The sequence below is a fragment of the Pundamilia nyererei genome, unplaced genomic scaffold, assembly GCF_000239375.1.
Source record: "Pundamilia nyererei isolate P.nyererei 1_Seehausen unplaced genomic scaffold, PunNye1.0 scaffold00332, whole genome shotgun sequence".
Lineage (NCBI taxonomy): Eukaryota > Metazoa > Chordata > Actinopteri > Cichliformes > Cichlidae > Pundamilia > Pundamilia nyererei.
In genome coordinates this window covers 1-22,568 of record NW_005187733.1, presented here as the reverse complement: position 1 = coordinate 22,568, position 22,568 = coordinate 1, and the positions used below count along the sequence as shown (strand labels likewise).

At 38.5% G+C, this 22,568-nt stretch overlaps 1 protein-coding gene across 1 annotated transcript; it reads left to right on the top strand.

Annotated features, from left to right (window-relative positions):
* Window positions 1–666: 666 nt before the first annotated feature.
* On the top strand, window positions 667–13,729 carry znf512 (zinc finger protein 512). Its single transcript, XM_005751897.2, has 16 exons — window positions 667–944; window positions 4,015–4,147; window positions 4,269–4,327; window positions 4,523–4,581; window positions 7,680–8,254; window positions 8,469–8,558; window positions 9,273–9,377; window positions 9,780–9,904; window positions 10,315–10,401; window positions 10,502–10,600; window positions 10,707–10,874; window positions 11,069–11,266; window positions 11,343–11,444; window positions 12,090–12,152; window positions 12,544–12,642; window positions 12,962–13,729. Exons 2-16 carry the CDS (start codon window positions 4,048–4,050, stop codon window positions 13,727–13,729), a joined length of 2,697 nt encoding a protein of 898 aa, XP_005751954.2. The 5' UTR covers window positions 667–944; window positions 4,015–4,047.
* The last annotated feature ends 8,839 nt before the right edge of the window (window positions 13,730–22,568 follow it).

Below are 22,568 nucleotides of genomic sequence, written 5' to 3'. Positions count from 1 at the left end.
TAAGCAAATAGTGACAATTTAATTTCAATTACAGTTTCCTAGTCCAACAATTTTTCGAAACAATAATCAAAACCTTGGATATGAACGAAATGGCTATTACGTTGCCAGAAAATAACAAGTAAAAATGTAAAGTTTTTAAGTAAGCTACCTGAATTAAACCTATTATTATTATTGTTATTTTAATTGAAATCGAATCATCTTGTAAGTCACAAAAAGGTAATGGAGTTACACTTTCAAGAGTTGCTTACCTAATGTTAGGTGCTTAGTTAAAATTAATCCAAAGTATTCAATTTAATAAACTTAAATAAGAGGAACATGTCACAGAATTTCAAAGTGTTCAATTTAGTAGAATTTGAACATTCAATCAATCTTTCAAAAGTGCCATATTATACAAGTAGAAAGTAATAATGCGGAGGCGGGGAGTTAGGAAGAGAAAAAAAAGTATCAGTGGTCTCCTCTCCATTTTTCAGTTTGGAACATTACTCCCAATGCTTCATGCAACATTTTAAAAACCATTTACTAAGTGCTTTTCCACTTGATAACAGGTTCATAATTAGAGACTATGTGGTAACGGCTTTGTATTATTCCGAGGCGTACTATTGATTCAGATTCCACAGCTGAAGCGCTGAAATTGCGGTGTTTCCCACGGCCCGTGAAGGCAGCGGCAGATGCGGGTCTTATTTGTTCTCTCCAGCAGGAGGGCGTTCCGCTGAAGAACATACGAACACACTGTGGTGAATTATGCCGGCGTACGTGCGCACTGATTCATATTTAGATGCTGCCACAGCTTAGCTGTTATCCCAGGGTCTGTGTTTTTGAACCCCGGGCCTTCCTTGATGTTAGCCTTCCTGGTGGTAACACTGCCGGGGGAAAGGCGACAGAGGAGGCCAGGCCCGAAGACATGGAGGCTAGCCGTCCTTGCAGAGGGAGTGAGCTGTAGGACGGTAGGCGCTCTCTCTGTCTCTCTCTCTTGCATTTCTTCCTCCGCTAAGAAACAATGAAAGGCAGCAGGACAGGTTATAGTACCTCTGCTTAGAGGGAGGGGAGCTTGAAACCTTTCTACCACCAGTTCTCCTTCAGTTTCAGCTTTCGGATGTTTTTTTCTGCCCGTCGTCGTGAAAAAGCCAATTTTTGAGTTTTTTCCTTATCCACACAGACAATGATGGTGGTGGCTGCAAGTCTTTTTGGCTCAGTCCGGGAATGGCTGGTCTCAGAGGTTTACTGGACCGAGAAAAACATCATACACTTGACGTTTTAACAGTTTTCTGGCTTTATTTCATATCACAGTTTCTGGCATCCAGTGTCCTCAAACGTGACACATAAATATTTAAGCACTATACAAATAACATTCAGGATGAACACATGCACTGTAAACACAATGGGTGCTGAAGCCAGATTCATCAGGTTCTTTAAAAAAAGTCTCCTCTGCATAATTATGATTAATGTAATCACTTCTGTGTGCATTTAAAATAATAATTCAATACTAAGTGTGAATTTTAGTGTTAAAAATATAAAGAGTGCATGATTGAAAGGGGCTAGGAGAGTAAATATTTGGCTAAACGAACCCTAATGGGAGTAAATAGGCTGATATGCATGGCTGCTTATGCAAGACTCATTAAGTTCATGTCAGCAAATATTTGTTTTGTTTACTAGACAAATTTTTAAGAAAAAGGAGACTTAGTTTTGAATAAATGTCTTAAACATAACGTATGATCTCTTTGATTCAGTTAATTATAATAACTGTAATCAGCTTTTTAAATTTCATTCAATTTTATTTATATTGGGCCAAATCACAACAACACTTGTCTCAAGTCAAAATTTAAACAAATGCAGGTATTTGTTTAAAAAATTATTATAAACTAGGCGCACAAATGTTTTAGTTAATCTAAAAAAAAGATTAAAATTAGAATTTGGGAGGAAAAAAGAACATAAAGCTAAAGTAAAGTAAAAAATGTGCAGGACATGCTGAATCTGAGTGAGCTACATGCAGAAGGTACTTTTGTTGTGATATTTGATCTTCACTTCCTAAAAACCGAATTGCAAAAACATTAAATGGAGCACTGAAAGTAACAAATTAAATTAAAACGAAACATTTTTAACACTAATCTAAGCAAACCCTCTTTGGGAACTAAAGAAAACTTACTTAAACGAGAAAATTAAATAAAAATAAGGCAGCACAGTGGTTCAGTGGTTAGTTCTGTTGCCTCACAACAGAAAGGTTTGAATCCACTGTCGGGTATTTCTGTGTGGAGTTTGCCTCTCTGGGTGCTCTGCCTTTCTATCACACTTATAATGCATGTTAGGTTAACTGGTGATTCTGAACTGGCCTCAGGTGTGAGTGATTGTCTGTTTTTTTGTGTTAGCCATGAAACACTGGCAACCTATCCAGGGTGCATCCCGCCTCTTGCAGCTGAATAAGTGATAAGCTCCTGCCTCCGCTACCTTGAATTGGTTAAATAGCAGAAGCTGGATGGAAAGAAAAATTAAATGATTCTAACCCCGTGCCCGTTTGTTTTCATTTTTGTTAAATTCTAGATTACGCTGCTGAGGATAGTTAAGGAAATACTCGATCATAACAATATAATAGAGTCACTGAAGCTTCAGGATATCAGTGTGTCCAGTTAGACCAGTGTGAATCCTTTTACACTCTAACAAAAGCAGAACTAGAGAAAAATCAGTCAGCAGGGATAAAAAGAGAGCATTGGTCTTGCCTTTTTGGGGAATTGTCTCGTTGCCTCTCCGCTGCACCTGCTGACACTTTCATTTGCACCAAACCAGGTGAAATGATTTATGCTTCTTAACTGGACACATTAATATCCCTGAAGTTAAAATGTGTTTGTATTAAACTGTGATGATCCAGCGTTCCCTTAATCCTTTGAGCAGTGTCATTTATCACAGCTTGGTAATAAACCCAGGATGACCTCGTGCCAGCATAGTAATGTTTTTATAAGTTATTGATCCACAATATGTCTGCAATAGCTCACAGATGTTATTGGTATTGGAGGATTTGTTAATATAATTCCAGATGTTTGTAAATAATTCATCCGCAGCGATGGATGGATGTTTGTAAATACAAAACTACAAATTCAAGCACATCATCAAATTTGTTTATATTTGAGCAACTCTGGCCAAATTTAAAACATCTGAGTTTCTGAGAATTTCTAAAAGGGGGGTTGGAGGGCCTAGGGCGAGGGGCAGGGTACACCCTGGACAGGTCACCATTTTTTCACAGGGCTAACACATAGCCACAGACAACCATTTGAACTCACATTCACACCTATGAGCAAATTAGAGTTTCCACTTAATGCATTCCCACTAACTGCATATCTTTTAAATATATATTCTTAAATTAGTTGTTGAATTACACATTTTATTTGGTGCTTTCTGCAAATGTTCTAATAACTCTAGCAAAATAATTTAATTAGCTGCCTGTCTGATGAGTTTGTGGTCTCACAGATGGACTCGGATTCCACAGTCTGCATGTTGCGACGGCACACGGGGCAGTTTTTCATCTCCTTAGATAGATCATCCAACTCACAGCAGATCTCCAAAACAGAGCAAAAACTACTGTTGTCAGCTGTGGTAGCCAGTAGAGAGTCTACAGCTAAATGATACTGAAGACATCACAACAGAAAGCTGCCCATAACTGTAGGGGATCACAAAATGGAAAGGGTGGGGTGTAGTTGGTTAATGGTGAAATGGTTAAATGAGCCAACAGATGTACTTGGTTGACCAACCCAACCTACTTTATATGTAACAAGCTGAGGTCATTTAATAAGTAGGGCTCTGTAAATATTTGATCGTGTAATTAATAAGGTCAGTGATCCATTACAGTTCTCCAATCAGTTTAAGGCTGTGTAATTACTTTTGATGTAATTAGAAAGCCAGCATGTAATCCCATCCTGAAACAAATACAATATATCCAAATTAAGGTATTTCAATAACGTGTGCTATTTTGGTAGAGGTATCTGTTTTCTGTTTTATTAGATGTTCTGTTTTTTTTTATGCTGTCAGTGGTGATTTCTGAGCAGAGTTGGCCCTCCTAGTATGGACCCCGGCCACATCGGAGGGGATATGTCACCTTTGTATATGCCAAGAAAGAGGAAGCCTGTTCACTCACTTTCAAAAAGTGGAGTGCAATGTCCAGGTAAAAAAAAAACCACATCACTCAGCAGTGTGCATCCATCACTGTGGCCATTTACACTGGTAAAACTTGGTAATTTCATCTTTTTAATTGTGTCTTTTTTAATACAATTTCACTTTTAAAGCTGCTGTCCAGCGAATGCCAGAAAGAGCCTGTGAAGTAAATACAGTTGGGTACTCAGAGGTAAGAATATACATCTATAATGTAAAAACCTACGTCTTTTATTGTTTCTGAGATAGTGTATGTAAGGAGCAGGCAGTCCTGCTAGCATGAACGCTGTGACTGTGTTTCCATTTTCAAGTGTGGTAATAAAAAATCAGTTAACTTCATGCACACAGCTGGATCTCTGCTTCACAGTTTTCTCATCGACTGTTTTAGGAGGATGAGTCCCAAACTGAAGACGGAGTAAAGATGAAGAGAACTTACAGTAGGAAAAGGTAAGAGGCTGGTTAACCTGGTGATTTTACATTGTACTTTTATTTAAGTCATTCACAGTAAACAGATATCATATCTAAACAAGTACACAGGTTTCAGTAAAATACATCATTGTTGATAAGTGCAATGCATACAGAATTCTTTTGTTTAGATTTCCTACATGATAAAAGGTACAGTTAGGATAAACTTCCTAATGAGATGAGGAAATTCAGCGTTTGCACTTGCTGCTTATCCACATGTATACATGCTGATATTAACCAAATGGCTGGTATAGGTTCAGGTAGAATGAGCTATGGATCATTCAGTTTTGAATATGGCGTTAATTTAAGGCTTCAAAAGCAAAGCACAGGGCAAGGAAGTTCAAGAACAACAAAGGAAGTCTTTGCTTTGCAAAAAAAATTTGTTATACAGAATAAACAGAGTGAAAAACATTTTACAGCAAGAAGTGAAAGGACAGAGTCTGGTACATAGAGAGTGGCAGACACAGTGAAGGAAGGACGCAAGATAAAGGTGGCAGATTAAAGAGCAAGTAATCACTCTGGCAGGAGGAAATACACAAGCTCAGGAAGCGAAGGGTGTGAGAGGATATGTGAGTATAAAATGGGAAATGATAAAAGAGAGAAAAAAGAAAGACAAAAAATGACCTGGGTCTTTATTTTTTCTTTGCACTGAAAAACTAAACAAATGGGAACACCCATCATTAATGAGTGATTAATGAAAATAAAATAAGATTAGATCTAAAAGAATCATAAAACCCGGCTCCACTGTTGTGCTCCTTCTTGGTTTTGGCTGTTTAAACTTTGTTTAATTAATTAATTAAATTCAATTTGCTACAGAATTTATGTGCAAAGTACTTTTTTAAGTGCTGCTCAAAAGCATATATGTTTGTATTATATTAATAAACAAATAGTTCATCATTTATTTAGCTGCATTCTGTTCATATTGTGCAGTATAGCAACTGTATATAAAAGATGAACCTAAATATTGACGCAAAAGGTGGAGTTGCTTGCACCTGTATTCTTTATAATGGCCTGAAGGGGGATCAGATTGGATGTAGCCACTAGGGCTGTGCGATATGACAAAATTGTGACATTAACACGTATATTGTTTCATGTTGTACTCTTCATTTATTTTGTGTTGTTGCAAAAACATAGGGCTAGGCGATATATCGAGTTTTTTAAAAATATCGATATATTTTCATACGAGATATAAGATGTGACAATATTGTTTATATCGATATGGTCTATGTTACGTTATAATTATACTTGTGGAGCCGCAAGTTTGCCTCTCTTTCGTCCACTTTTGTCTCTACGCAACGTTACTCGGCCTCGCCTCTCTTTCACTGAACACAACTCCCCCTCCACCCCCATAGCTTCACCTGCAGGCAATGACAAGATGAACACGGCAAATCTCCGTTAACGATTTACCGCAGATCGCCCCGTGCATAGGGCTGGACGGCGTCAATGTGTTAGCGAGCTAACCGCGCTAACGAGCTAACTGCGCTAATGAGCTAACTGCGCTAACGACATGCAGCCCCTAAAATCCTTTCATTTTCTCAAAAATCGACAGTGCGCCTTATGTATGAATTCTGGTTGTGCTTACTGACCGCGAACCGATTTTATGTGCTACACGGCGCTCAGCAATCTGTCAAAAAATGTTTTAGTACGACTTTGGTAAGCTACGGAGCTGCAGCGCTTGATGGATTGTCGGAGCATTACGGCTACCGAGGAGCCTCGCGGAGTGATATGTAGTCTGCTTCAACGTAATATTACCGTATTGTGTGTGTATAAGGGCCATAAATGGCACCTGTTAAGAGACATGGTTACAAAGAGGATTTCAAACTCAAGGCTGTCAGTCACGCTGTAGAAGTTGGGAACAGAGCAGCTGTGAAATCTGTCTGTCTTTGTTATTATGCTCATTGTCTTTTAGTTTACATTTTGACTGCACAATTGTGAGCTTTTTGTTATGCACAAAAACAACATTGTTTTCTTTTATTTATGGAGATTATTATTTAATAAATGCTGATAATTTATTTTTGAGTAATTTCTTCATGTACATCTACGCTGTATGTTAATAAAAGTGCCTGTGTGACATCTGGGACACAGTGTGACTAAGAACTCTCTTTTTGTTCTTACTTTATGACTTTAAAAAGAAATATCGAGATATATATCGTATATCGCCATCCAGCTAAAAAAATATCGAGATATGATTTTTTTGGGTCATATCGCCAATGACAATTCACTGTACTTACGATTTCCCTACAAAAACACACTGTTTACTGCAGTTTTTCATTGCTTCAGATGACAGTTTGTAGTAGTCACTGAGGCACCACAGAAGGACCAGCCAAAACTAATCGAAGAACTTATTTCATCATAACAAGAAAATCATTGCAAATGAGCTGTGTCAGACACATGAATGATATCTAAGTTATTCTTATTTGTTTTCTTAAATAAGGGGCTACCTCTGTGTTATGGACATGATTTGGTTATGAAAAGCCTGACACGGTGTAGAAAACTGTAATGTGCCGGTTATGAAGCAAACTGGTCGAAAGATTTTACAAATGAGAAGAAAAAAACAAGCTGTCAGGTGCTCAAAATAGACCTCACTCTCAAATGTTACAACAGGTTTTTCCACATGGCACGCTATATAATAAAGACTCACAATATCTATTAATATATAGTAAAGTTATGGTTTCATGTGTTGGTCAAAACACTTGACTCCAGGTACGCAACTCTCAGCCGAAAACAAGTATATTTGCCTCATTTATCATGAGTCCAAAGTATTGCAGGAAATCCAGAACGTAGCATACAACACTGCAACAACAGATACGTGGACGAGTTGAACCATGCATGTCTGTATGAGTTTAACGGTGCACTTTATGAGACTGGACACTCGATGTTTACAGACAGGGTAGTTTCTAATGACCATTAGTACTTTTGATGTAGTGGTTACAGAAAATCCACTATATTGTTATATATCTTTTATTTACACCCTCTGACCCACACTACAGTTAAATAATCTGTTCAGAACCAAATGAGGTTCCTGTCTGCATCAGCATTTTAGAAACTTTTAATTTAAGTTTTTTGTTTTTTTTTATTAGGTATGAGGACCTCCAGAGTGTTTCCCTGGGAACAGTAGATTACTCGACAACCAGCTGTTCTGTGATGTCATCAGATGGCCTGGCCAATGGGTCAGACCCAGGGTCCATAGGTCCGCCCACTGCAAGGCTCCCTCCAAGACTGGTCGCGAAGGATGTTTGGCCTCAAGGCCCAGAAGCTAGCGGGGAGCAGTCCCAGGCTCATGATCAGAGCTGGAACTCCAGCAGGGAGCGAGGACCTGACGCCTGGGCTCCAGGCAGAGACCGACCCCAGGACCAGGTGTGGAACTCTGGCAGAGACAGAGGGGGACACTCCAGTCAGGACCAGATATGGATTCCAGGCAGGGACAGAACTCAGTGTGGGCCGGATCAGTCCTGGATGACAGGCCGGGAGCGGGGTCCTGATCAGGGCTGGGCAGCTAGCAGAGATCAAGGACAGGATCAGGCCTGGAATGGAGGCAGAGATCCAGGAAGGGACCGGGACTCGTCAGGGCCGGAGCAAGGGTGGGGTACTGGCCGAGGCCCAGATCAAACCTGGAACAACACAAACAGGGATAGAGGGAACGTGTGGAGACCTGGTAAAAATGACCATATGGACTGATTTTGTTTTGAACACTGTGAAATGTCGTAAAATAATATGAGCTTCTTTCATGATATCTGCACGCTACAAGCGAAAACCAGAACCTATAACACATGTGCGAGTGACAGCTTATAAGAGAAGTGCAGGCGATATATGTGCAGAGTAGATGTCATCATTTAGGTTATGATTTTTGATTTTGTCTAATTTTTAAGACTTGAACATGAAAAAGGTCCAGAGGCCAGAGATGGAGCCAAGCCCCACACCCAATAACTTCACACAGCCACCAGAGGGCAGAGAATCCTGTAAGTTTTCAAGGAGTCTGCATTTAATGCAAAACTGAAAACTCTATATGTTATATTTCTATCTCACATATCTGTTTCATGCTGCTTTTTTGTCTTAAACTGAATATTATTTCCATATTAATAATAATTAGGACTGAAGTAACTTTATAAATCAGAACTATAGTTAGACATAAATCAGGAATTTGAAAAGTTGTTTCACAGTTTGTCCCTAACCATTATGGGAAAACAATATGAGGCCGTTTTCTCAAGTGCACCACCTTCCTTTCAGTCTTGGCAGCAGTACTATCAGCCACTAATTTGTTTTGGCAGAGCGTCTGGCACACCATAGCCAATGACTGTTTCACTGTTTGATCAGAGAATCATTACAGAGAAGCATTTTCCCCTCATTGTAACTTATCGTGAGGTTTCTCTAAGAGCCAGGCTTTCTGTAGCAGGAATGCTGTAATCATAATTCAACAACCAACAAGCATTCATGCATTGAAAAGAAAACATTGTATATACTTGTATATATCTGTGTATCTTTTATCTTTTATTTCTAAAGTAATTTAATATAAAATTCTACATGCTGCTAATGGAGAGATGACAAACTTTGGTAGCAGTCTCTGCATCTAATCAATAAGGAAATTTGACCTTATTAAATAATAATTATGATAAAATAGTATAAAAAGAAAAATAAGCTTGATTGCATCCAGTCATTCAGTGTGACTCTTGCAGGTTCAGATGCTGCCAGTGCTGGTCAGGCCTCAACAGCTCAGCTGAACGAAGACCAGAAACCTTCAATCCTGCCGGCTAAGAAGGAACCTCCTACTTATCCTCCAGGTCAGAGCAGCAGCTGTTTACCACAGATTTATGTGATTTAATAGAAAGTAATCTTATTACACTATGTTTTATGTGCACTTCTTTGATTGAAACTGTCAATAGGCTTTATCTGACTGCATTTTTCTTGCTTCACACAAGTATGAGTTTTAAAGGGGATTCGGGGGGAGGGGGGGTATTTTATCTTGATTTAAACTGATTGTAAGAAATTGAAAAAGTTGTTGCTAAAACGTTTTTTAAATTTGAATGATTAAAAGTGGGTGCTGAAGATAATCTGTAATTTAATCAAAATATTATTGTATATTAAAATAGGTAAGGAGTAAGCTGCTTCTTTTTGTGAAGCTCTGTGCGTCGTGTAAAGTAAAAAAAAAAAGGAAAAGTTGCCTATTTGTTGACATCAACTAGGAAGCCAAGAGGAACGCTGGCAGCTCCAGATCGTTGCCAAAGGAAGAGTCACCTGTCCAAAGTGTAAAAGTGTGAGCAGGAAGACTGTGGAGGGGCTGAAGAAACACATGGAGAACTGCCGACTGGTGAGCCCTTCATGCATAATAGTGATATTAGAGTTTTGGACCATCTAGCAGGAGCCTTCTGCTTTACTGTTTCTCCTGGAAGACTCTAATAATTAGTTATTACTAGTAATGACATTATTTGGAATAATTGGAGTAAATAAATTATGTTTTGTGTGTTTTTTTTATAATTTTTTCCAGGATGTCAATTTTCTATGAAACACATTCTGCACTGAAACCAGTTCACAAACTCTTCATATTAGGCATCAAGTTTTTAAAAAATGAATGGGTCTGTAGTGTGGTTTGTGCTTTACATTTGCACTGGGAAAACCTAGTCTGACTAATATTTCCATAACATAAAATCTGCTTGTGTTCTTTCCTGGTGTAAATGTTTACCAAATGAAAAAGTCACTGTGTCACTCTGTTATCTGTAGCAACCTTTTACCTGCCAACACTGTGGGAAACAGCTCAAGTCTTCAACTGGGATGAAGTATCACATCATGGCTGACCACAGCCACTTGGTAAGACTACTCAGAAATAAGCATTTTCAGTCTTAGTTTAGTTTAGTTTAGTTTATTATGGTTTTACTGAGTTTGTTGCTACCTTTTCCTGCTTTTGTAGCCTTCAGCTGATGATACCAAGGACCTGGATGATCGTGCTATAAAAGACAAGCTACGTAAAATCCTGAAGAGACTGGGCAAATTAAAATGTTCCAAAGAGGTAAAATTTGCATGTATTGTGCTGTTTTAAGAAAGGAGATTTGATGAAAGTAAGATAAAAGATTAAACTGGTGGTGTGAAAAAATGTGGGTTTTTTTTCTTTATAGGGTTGTAACGCTGCATTTACCAGCATCATGGGCTACGTGTATCACATGAAAAAGTGTGGAAAGGAGGAGTCCGAGCTGGAGAAAATGCTGCTGAACTGCTCTCACTGTGGGAAGACGTATAAATCCAAGGCTGGTCTGGAGTATCACCTGAAATCAGAGCATGCTCCTGTGAGTCATATATGTCATCGAAGCCACTAAATACTATAAAAATTGTAATTCGTTAATACTCTTCATTCAAATTTAAATTAATAGACAATTAGACAAGATGCCAGCCTTGTTTTGTCACCTGTCCTTTTAATTCGAGTGTCTGTGAAACTCTTTGTGCCTCATCTCCATTAAGTTTATTCTCTTGGTTCATCCAGACCCCACAGAAGACTGAGGAAGATGAGGCACTGAAGGCTCAGAGGGAGGCTAATCCAGAGAGGACGCCCAGCGGCAGGGTGCAGAGAGCCTCAGCCCAGGTGGCCAACTTCCACCTGGCTGAGATTGCCAACAATGAACTGCCCAAAGACTGGCCCAAGAGGAAGTTTCAGTCCGACCTGGTACCAGATGACAAGAAGGTAAGAGAAGATTCACTAAAATTGAGTATGTACTGAACATAAATGCGTTTCTTCTTTCTCCTGATGCTCTTTTCAGTTGAAATATGCCCGACCCGGCCTCCCTGCCTTCAGCCAGGAGGTGCTGAGGAAGTGGAAGAATGAGGTGAAGCTGCAGAGGAAAGTCCAGTGCCCCAACCAGGTAGAAAACAACAAGTCTTATTTTTACCTGTTTAATTGAAATCAGCAGACTTATTTATTTTCTTATCTGAGTAATTGGATCAAGATGTCAAGAACAAGTGTAATTAGCATAACTTTGCCGGTTCGATCCCCAGCTCTGTCTGGCCTGGTCATTGTGTCCTTGGGCAAGACACTTCACCCTACTGCCTACTGGTGTTTGTTGGCCGATGGAGCGATATGGCAGCCTCGCTTCTGTCAGTCTGCCCCAGGGCAGCTGTGGCTACAACTGTAGCTGCCTCCTCCAGTGTGTGAATGTGAGAGTGAATGAATAGTGGCATTGTAAAGCGCTTTGGATGCCTAGAAAAGCGCTATATAAATGCAATCCATTATTATTATTATTTTTTCAATAACCTGAAATGTTTCTCTTTGTAAATGTATGTTTTTAAGGAGATATATGGAGATATTTTATATTTTATTTTATGTCATATATACACTGTTGCATTGGTGAACATTCATAGTAAACATGGCCGAAGTTTCAAATAGAGAGGTCAGTGTATGTACAAGTAATCCCTGTGGATGTGTATGATGTCAAGGGGAGCAGATGTCCATAACATGGTTAACACAGTATTCAAAGCCCATAATATAACATAATGTGTGTCGTCGTCAGGGTTGCGGTTGCACTTACACGAGTGTGTCTGGACTCAAAGCTCATCTGGGACTCTGCACGAGGGTTTGTCTCTTTTTTTCTTTGTTTAGGAAATAACAAACTTACAAACTTTCTAGGATTAGCAATACATTAAATGACACCAGGTATAATTAAGTTGAAACTCATCAATGTATTAGCATGAAACCCTTCTAATGCTTCATCTGGACCGGCATTTACATCTGCTTTTAGTCAGCTCCTCAATTTTTTGGGATGATTCCTGTAAATTAAAGAATGAAGTTTGTAAAAGCTGCTTTGAACAGAATTTTGAAAATGTGTGTATTTGTAAAATTATTCAGTCAGTTACTCAGACCATTAAGTGAAATATAAAAGTCAGTGCACTATGCGCAGTTAATACTTTATTTGCATTAAATTCTTATAATCTTTTCAAGGCTGCTTTTTCCTGATCTGATTTCAGGGCGACTTTGAGGCCGGTAAATACAGATGTCTGATCTGCAATAAAGAGTTTAACTCTGAAAGTGGAGTGAAATACCACATCAACTCTGTCCATTCACAGGTAATGAAAAGTTCACAAGTTTCTGGCTTGAGCCTTTTTTGTGTAACTATATGTAGATGACATTGCCATGAATGCATATACTCTATATCAGGGGTTGGATATGAGCAGCTCCATAGTGTAGTTGTTTAAACTCATCAGGAAAGTTTTTACTAAAGTCATGAATAAAGTGATGTCTCAGACTTACAACAGCAGAATCAGATTTCTTTTTGCAAACAGACGAGCTGCCCCCTTCTGGCCTATAATGTAATAAATAATAAATAATGCAAGTTTAGTGTATGTTATATAATAGCACCTCTTCATGTTGCGTGTATCTCAACAGGATTGGTTTGTGACGAACAAAAAAGCCTCCAAGAAGTTTGAGAAGTTCCTTAAAAACCAGCCCAAAGAGGTCGTCCGTAATGTGGATAAGCAGACTGTTGATCAGTACCACCATCATCACCTGCAGCATCATCCTCATCATCATCAGCAGCAGCACCATCAACAACACTCACATCACCACCATCATCAGCAGCAGCAGCACCACCAGCTCCAGCACCAGCCTCTGCAGCACCCACTTCAGCCGCTTCATCACCTCCAACACCAAACTCAGTACCTCCATCCAGAGAGGCAGAACCTTCCTCCACAAGTGGACCCCCAGCCCCAACAGCCGATGCTCCAGTACACCAGTTTGGAGCCTCCTCCGGGGCCAGTGTGGGTCGATATGGACCACAGAGGAGCCGTGCTGGGGCCGGAGCAGGCCCCGATCGAAATGGAAATGGCTGACAAACCTGAGGAGGACAGTGGTGGGATGGTGAAGGATACAAGGAGAGGGAAGGAGGAAAAAGGAGTAGATGTAGGGGAGAGGGGGAAGGCTGATAGGAAGCAGAAGGATTGCTTCACTTTCGACGGTAGCAGCAGAGGCGGAGGTTGTGGGCGCAGCAGCAGCAGTAGCAGTAGCAGCAGCAATACCGGCAGCTCATCGAGCGAATCGGAGGTCGAGCAGCAGGAGCGGCAGAGACAGATTGACCAGTGGAGCCTGAAACGACCGGGCATCATGGGCCTCTCGCTGAGGCTGGAAAGCGACAGAGAAACATTTAAAAAGACCTAAAAAGAACACACTTTCCTTCACATTTCAAATGTCTGCAGCTGATTTGAATGGAAGTAGAAAAACGGTGAAGCGAGAAAAACGTCTGCATAAGTTTTCCACAAGACAAACCTGTGCGACGGCAGCTGAGACAATTAAATCCACTAACCTTTCGGAAGCGACGGTGGATGCCTTGAAGACAAGCTCTCAAGCTGTGAGCGTGGAAAGCTCAGACTGCTCGTTTCCAGAGGCTGTTTCTGTCTTGAAATGGTTGTCATTGTATAACCTTGAGAAATGTAGTTTATCGTGTTTATCTGTAACAGATTGTTTCCACCAACTTTAATTGTCTTATTCTTTTAAAAGGTTTCATAAAACTCTTCTTGTCTTTCATGTTTTGATTTAAATGGTAAGTGGCCTGTATTTGTATAGCGCTTTACTCAGTCCCTATGGACCCCAAAGCGCTTTACACTACATTCAGTCATCCACCCATTCACACACACATTCACACACTGGTGATGGCTACATTGTAGCCACAGCTGCCCTGGGGCGCACTGACAGAGGTTAACCTGAACAGAGACTGCCAGGTGGAGTGTTTACTTGTACTTGTCTAGTCACGCTCTCTGAAGACATTTTGTGCCTCTCGAGTATGATTAGTATAACTTCATACTACTCATCACTTTTAATTATGACTGATCACCATCCTTGGTGAAGTAATGTTGGAAATGACAGGATCACTGTTCACTGGCTTGGATTCTTCTGTCTGTCTGGTATTGTTTTCATTTCAGATTTTTTTTATATAATTTTGTATTTAGTTGCCATTCTTAAGTGAAACCTGCTGCCAGTTTACAGACTTTTGGGCATGTACATGTGACATATAAGTAGCAATGAAGCAAATCTAATGTAAAAGGAAAGAAATGAAAATAACATTGTATCAACCAACACTTTATTTCCTAAAGTGTTCTGGAAACATCAGTACTATTCTTATTAAGTGCAAAACAGCTTAAGCAAGTAATCGTGTCCATTGTATGACTGCAACTCATATCCATCAGTTACAGAATATAATGAGCAGTCTGAAACCACGTATCACCAACACAGCTGGAAATTCCCTCCTAAACTGAATCTCTTGATCCTGATAATGTTCTGATAATTTCTTGAGAACTTGAAGGCCATATTACACATTTATTTTCTTATTTTGCTTTTGATATTAGTGAATATATGGCACAAAACGTCCAGTTTTTCGCTATAATCACTTCTAAACCTCTGGTAAAGATTTCATGCGCATAAAATCAGTAACATTTTCCTTAATCCTGTGAACAAACTGACAAATTAACCAAGCACAGCCTCCTTAGTGGAGGTAGCTACAGGATGTACCCCCGGTTAATTAAAGCTCTGTTCGTGTAGGATTATTTGCTGTAACCTGTGAAGTCGGAAACCTTAGAAAATTTGTTATGTACCAAGAAACAGAAACAAACATAGTTTAATTTGTTTGCGTAGAAATTAACCCGTGAGTGACATGACGTGATTTTTTGTTCTTTTATTTTTGTTGAAATGTAGGAATCCTTTATTTGCCAAAACCTGGTTCAACGTCAGCAGTTAAAAATAATCTTAACTCAAGTTATGTGTGTGTTGCTTTATTGGCTTTATTAGATAAGTGCAGTGAAGAGTGACAGGAAAGTGGAGGGAGAGAAAGAGGTCAGATTCAAACCTGGGCTGGCCGCTCCCAGCAACACAGTGTATACCTATACCAAAAAAAAGAAAAACATCAGTAAATGTTAAAAACAACTATTTTGTCTCTTCTTTATTTCACATTTTTATGTCACATTTGATTATGTTGTGCAGACCTTCAGTCAGAGTGCATGCATCCTCCCAGCTCTCCTCCACTGACATAAATGCAGCTGACTGGGGTGTGATGAATGGAAGCTAACTGTCATGTAACATGAAGGATATTCACTCTTATTTAACCGACAGCATGTAGCCTAATGTTTACGTACTCTGTGTTTTGTATCTCCTACAGTGGGAAATTGTCATGTCAATCAGTTCTGTGATGTTTTCCTATAAATGTGCATATTTTACAAATTTATTTTGAATGTATAAATGTGTTTAGTTCTTGTTTCTCTCATTTCTTCTGCACTCCCATAGAGCTGGATAAATGAACCATTTAACACAAATTGTCTCTTAATCAGTGAAATTATGTAAAGTGAAAAACACCCATGACTGTATTTACTGTGTTTGATTTTCTTTAAAGTGCTTTAACTCTCATTACCCTCCATCAGATGCCTTTAGGATGAATAGTTGGCGTTGTTTAAGTCTCAAATTAGAAAACGCATTATTTTTTATTTTTATTATTGTTATTCTCTGTTAATTTTAAGTGTTGGTGAACATTTGGTTCTGAGTTGTGTCAGGACCTCTGCATACTTACTTGCAAGTCTCTTTTTTTTCATTTTTAGACTGTTAAGACTGAAAAGTCTTTAAAACATGAATTTTACTTTAGTTTTATATCTGTCTTTGTCACTAACAGATTTCTTTTGATGGTGTTTGTACGTATGAAGCAAATAATTATAAGACTTAAGTCGGTAGTTTCTAATCTTTGTGGGTTGTGATCTCATGAAGTGAAGCCAGTATCTACCTTCATGAGAGATTGCGTTTTCTTTGTGGTCACTTTATTAGGTACACCTGTCCAATCTTAATTCGATTCAGTTCAACTCTCCGAATGTAAAGCCTACTTTCTGTCTAAAATATTGAGGGTTTGCTTAATATATGAATTCTTTTGTATTGTAATATGATGGACGAGAACATTTTTATCATGATGAGCTCTATAATAAACACAATCGCACATTTCTGATATTCTTCAACATAATCTACACATGAAAGTAGATTTTTTTAGAGCCGAAATAATTTACAAGATAACTGATACCGATAGCTGCTGGAGCCAAAACAGTAAAACTCCTGTGACAAAATAGCTTGAATGAATTAAAATAGCTCAACAAAATAGCCCAATTAAAGAGAAAACAAATGAGCTCAATTAAGCTCAACAGGTAAAATTATTAATATTTCTCCTTCTTTTGGGTGTTCACTTTCGGGGGTTACCACAGCACATCATCCTCCACATTCTTAGCCTCTAGTTCAGGGGTAGGGAGAGAGCCGGTGTCCTGCAGGTTTTAGATCTCACCCTGGGTCACCACACCTGAATCTGAAAATGATTAGTTCATTACCAGGCCTCTGGAGAACTTCAAGACATGTTGAGGAGCTCATTTAGCCATTTAATCAGCAGTGTTGGATCAAGGACACATTTAAAACCTGCAGGACTTGAGGCCTGGAGTTCCCTACCCCTGCTCTAGGGTCACACCAACAATCTCCCTGTCCATCCATAAAACTTCTCTGGGTTTTTCTTTTTCCACTTACCTTTCAGCTCCATCATCATCATCCTTTCTCCACGGTCCCTGCTCTACATGTCCAAACCCTCTCAGCATTACCTTTCTAACTTTGTCTCCAAACCTCTCAAGCTTTGATGTACTCATTTCTAGTTCTGTCAATCCCCTAAATACAATAAAAGAACAACAATACAGTAGAAAGCTGAGAAGAATTCAGTTAAATAGATCACATTCAGTAACTCAAAATAAAATAAAAGTGACTTCCTAAATGTAGCAAAAAGTGTATACGTACAGCTCGTTTATGATGCTGAAAAGGGTCATTTGGGGGGATTCCATTCAAAACTTTCCAGTAACGCCTTACAAAAGCTTATTACTCCTAAGACACTACTGAGTCACCATGACCTACTGTACTGTAATGCTACTCTGCTACAGGTGCTGCAAACAGTGCTGATAGTGGAGAGGAAACAACTCCTAAACTTACTAAACTCTAAATGACTCTGAACACCTTTATCTGCTTTATGTTAAAAAAAAAAAGTTCTGATATAAAATCATATCAGACAGCAAACCGTATACGTCAGTGTATGTGTTACAGGTTAATACAGGGCAGTAACGTCATTGAACTGGTACATTCATCAGGGTTTACAGAGCTGTTGTTTTGAATTGCTAAAGATTGCACAAAGTTACCTTATCAGTTAAGGTGAGGTGTTGATGCTGTGGTTTCTTCAGAGACCTAAAAGTGTGGCTTACAAAATATTAAGCAAAGATTCGAAGGACTGTGTAAAAAATTAGACAATTTATGTTTTATTATTTCTCCCCCCTTTTTTATGGCAGTCATATTTATAATAAACTTTGTTTTCACCCTGCATGCACTTTGGCATGTTTCACAGCACAAATGAAAGCAGACTTGCATCAGCCTTTTCTATTTGACTAAACATTTGACCTATTTAATAACTGAAGCTCTGCATTTTATGGGATAACACTTCTTCCTGCTGTCTTCCTGTCCTTATATTGTAGACCAGCATCTGTTAATGCTGGAGCACAACTCTGACATCTAGTGTGAGTTTTTATTCTAATTGTTTCTGTTCCATTCAACTGGAAAGAAGTAGTGAGAGGCGCTCAAGATTTCCATTTGATATTAGTAATGTAAACATGATTTGATCTCAACCTCCTGTTAAGTGATTGATTTCTAAGAGGCTTCAGTTCAATGGTCATACTAGAAGTAATGCTGGGAGCAGAAGTAGTTTATTGTTGTTGAAGTGTTTTTAATGAACTGACAAATGATAATGATGAAAACTGATATCTTGTGACTCAACTTTTAACCCTCTTCAAAAAAAAAAAAACAACAGTTCGATATCCTGTATTGTCCAGGCCAGATTTAAATAAAGGTTCAGTCCGTTAGTAGCCATGTAACATCTGTAAACAGACCAAGTGACTGATTTTTTTAATTTTATGAGACATGATTTTTATTCAAGTGACAACATTTATTCAACAATTAACACCACATTGTTTTTTTTTTATTAGAAGTTATGTGCTGCTGTTGCATAGTACTGGCAGTGTTATAAGAACAGATAATAAAGATTTATTCATGCTCATTCTGTGTCTTAATAATACTGAGTGGAGGCTGGCATAAAGAGTGATAGGTAAAGGATTAACCCCACTGCATTCCCCAGTAGAAATGCTTGTCTTAATTCATATCTTTTAAATCATGGCTCTTCTTTCTTGACTGCAGCAGTGGTATTCACATCTCAAATCATCTCAGATTATTGCTCCATCGTTGAAACTTTAACCCGACAAATTTGGGGTTGGCTCTTCCTTGACATCTTATTTGAACTGTGGCTGTGCATCAGGCAGGTTTGAGGAGTCCCAGTCCCAGGCTGCTGGACACTGGTGCCTCCAGCATCAACAGATATACAGGTCCATTTTCTTTACTAAATGTACCTGTTGTTTACATGTTTGAAATAAATTAACAAACAACAAAGTTAATGTCATTAACCAATTAGGACCAGAATAAAACACAGTAGACCTCTAGACGTCATTGTCTCCAAGGCCAAAACAACAAAAAAAAACAAAAAAACAACTGAGGCCACACTGTCTATACAAAAACAAAGACTACAACTACAATGGCTGAGCTCCCCGTCTGACCACAAAACAGGGGAAAAACCGCTGAAACAAAAATGGCAGAGAGCCCTGGATTCCACTGTGGATCACTACAGTCATCATTGTAAAGGCACACCTTTACTCACAAGTGCATAGCGACTGTCCCCTGCCCAAATCACTGCATCTCAAAGCCCAGAGAATCTTGAAAGAAAAAAAAGAAAAAAGGGCATGGCATTTTGAGATGGCAGTCTTTATGCAGTGGCTGACGAGCTGCAACACATCTCAGTTGTGCTTATGAGGCAGACCTGGAACACAGGAGGAGGAGAAAGAGCTCTCTCACACAGGGAGAGGCCCTAGAGGTCAGCGACCATAATGCATACAGGAAAAACAAATATCCATCATGGACAGCCTGCTGTGCTCTCTCCCCTCTCATCTGCCCAGTCAGATTTTGACCCTTCACCAGTACGTGGCAGTATTGAACGGAAATTCGGTTAATTTATTGCTTGGCAGAGGCCATGATAGTATCTCAGTGTGTTACCTCTAACTGTGCACAGAATATAATAAAATAAAAACAACTTGTGAATTTTACTTTTTTTTTCAAATTTCCCCACGGGGATCAATAAAGTATACATTATTATATGTTGCTTACTGAGGTTATACCTCATTATGTCAGTAGATGGAGCTGTTCAAGCCCATACACAGCTCAGACATACATGTGAATACAGGTTCAGCAATATGAGGTGCCGTAAGGGACATTATTACTGAAACGCTCTCACGTACTCCACTGAAACCCGAGGCAGTGGAGTGAGGCATTTCAGCTGAACAGGAAGTTGTTTCCTGACAAGGAAACTGATGGAAAAGTGGTACATTTCAAACCACTACAAGCTGCTAGTGTAGTGGTTCCATATACCTGCTAGTATATGGAACGCCAGGACTGCCATAATGAATTAATTAAATACACCAACCTTTTTTTGCACCACGGACCATTCATTTATGGCCGACAATATTTTCACAGACCGGCCTTTAAGGTGTCGCGGATGAATACAATAAAATCAAACCAGTACCAAAAAAAAAAGAAAGAAGATTTATTCATTACACATGGGAAAAGACCCAGGGAAACAGTTAATAATATAAGCGATATAAAAATAACGATAAAAAATGATAAAAACCTTGAAAACCACGAATGTCAAACTCAAGCCTCAACTCTTGTGGACCGGTACCAAGCGACTCACAGACCGGTACCGGTTCAGGGACCGGGGTTGGGGACTGCTGTGCTAGTAGCCTAAGTGAAGAAGCTGCATTACTTAACAATATATTAGCTTCCTTGAATCCAGGAATGAATTCAAGGTGCAACGCGGAATTCGGCAAGGATGTCCTATTTCCCCTAAGCTTTTTATATTGGCAACTCAACTGTTAAAACTATTAATCAAGAATTCTAACGACATACAAGGAATATCAATTTTTAATAAAGACTTCAAAATAAGTCAATTTGCAGATGATACATCTATTTTTTTTTGAAAGATAAAATTTGTTGTATCTAATTTGTAAACTGATCCCGCTGCCTCTGCTTCATTTGATTAAAAACTTTATGATGTACAATAATTTCTCATCAGTGCTTTCTAATTTATTGCTAGGACAATGTCAGTTGTTTGATAAAAATGCAATAATAAATGTATTAGTAGTTTCTTCAAAGACAAAATATTTCATTGTTATGACAGAACGGTTACATGGCATGGATCTAATTTAGTTTTTTCAGATACACTCGATTAAGCATTCTCGAAATTTATGAAATGGCCTATTCTACCTAAAGTTAAAGAAACACACTTTAAAGTCATAAACAAAATTAATCCAGTGGCAGAATTTCTAAAAAAGAGATTTGGCTTTGAGGTGGGTCAGTGTTCTTTTTGTACTGATGAAAATGAAACCATAGATCATCTTTTTTTTCTATGTCCTATCACACAGTGCTTTTGGTGCGACTTTAAAAATAGGTTTTCCCTAAAAGTTAATGATGTGCCACTGTTTGAATTACATCATATAATTTTTTTTATATGGATCATCTATTGTTGGGTGTCTCAGACATTATTAACACCATCATACTTTTGAGTAAATATCATATCCATTGTGCTAAATGGAGGAACGCTAAGCCTTCTCTCCGTGGTTTTATTAATGATTTTAAGATATTTTTTTCTTTGCCAAAAAAGACAAACAGCAAATAATTAACCAGGATATTGCCCGTCTCCTGCTATTCTAAATTTTGACTTATGCTGAAGCTAATATATTGTTAAGTAATGCAGCTGCTTCACTTAGGCTACTAGCAGGTTGCTGAGTAGACATCTGTGTAGTGGTTTGTTTGAAATCTACCACTTTTTCCTTCAGTTTCCTTGTCAGGAAACAACTTCCTGTTCAACTGAAATGCCTTGGTTTTCAGTGGAGTGTGTGCATGCGTTTCAGTAATAATGTCCCTTACGGCACCTCATACTATTGAGTGTTCAGACTCACAGTGTTTTCTTCAGTCTGTGTTTTGTTTCCTGAAAAGACAAAACAAAAAAATTATAGAGCAAACCGTAAAACTCAAAGCTTTTTATGTATAAAGTCTCATCTGTGAACTTTCTCACTTTTAGATTTTGTCCACGTGTTGACTGTAACAACAGATATTAAGAGTGCTGCTAAACCCACAGACACAAAGATGCATCTCAGCAAATACAGACAATCTGAAAATGAGCAAAAATATTTTGGCTTCAACTTTTTGTTCAGTGCAAAACTCAAAATATTTCAAATGTGTTAAAAACAATCAATTTTCTAACATGTAGTGATGAGGTTTGAGTGTGCTTTTGCACTAAGCTACAGTATTTATTCTAAATTATAAATAAACACCAACAATGGAAATGATAAAAGTCAAGTAAATGTGTTTAAAAATATATTATTAATAATATTTATTTTTTGTCTGTCATGGAAACAAAACAGATGTCTGTCAAGATTGCACACAAAGAGAGAGATTCAGCTACTACCGTCATGTTCATGATTATTTGATGCTGTTGTCAGTGTCCCCTCTGATGTCTTTACTTCTTCCTTTGTTGCCCATATGTTTATTTTTAATGTTGGTTTAATTGTTGGTTCTGTTGTTGATTTTCTTTTGGTGGACTTCACTGTTGATGATATGATCATATTAAAGTCTATATCTGAATCTAAAGAAAATTCCACACAGATTTCACAGTTAATGTTTTGACTTTAGATGTCAGTAAACCACAACTGAACTGGAAAGATTTAAAACATGTAAAACAAAACACGGAATCTCTCCACACACATTTAAGAGCCAGTCTGAAATATAATACATCAATAATTATAAATATATAAATATTAGACTTTAATAAAAAAGAGATTCAGTCTCGACCTGC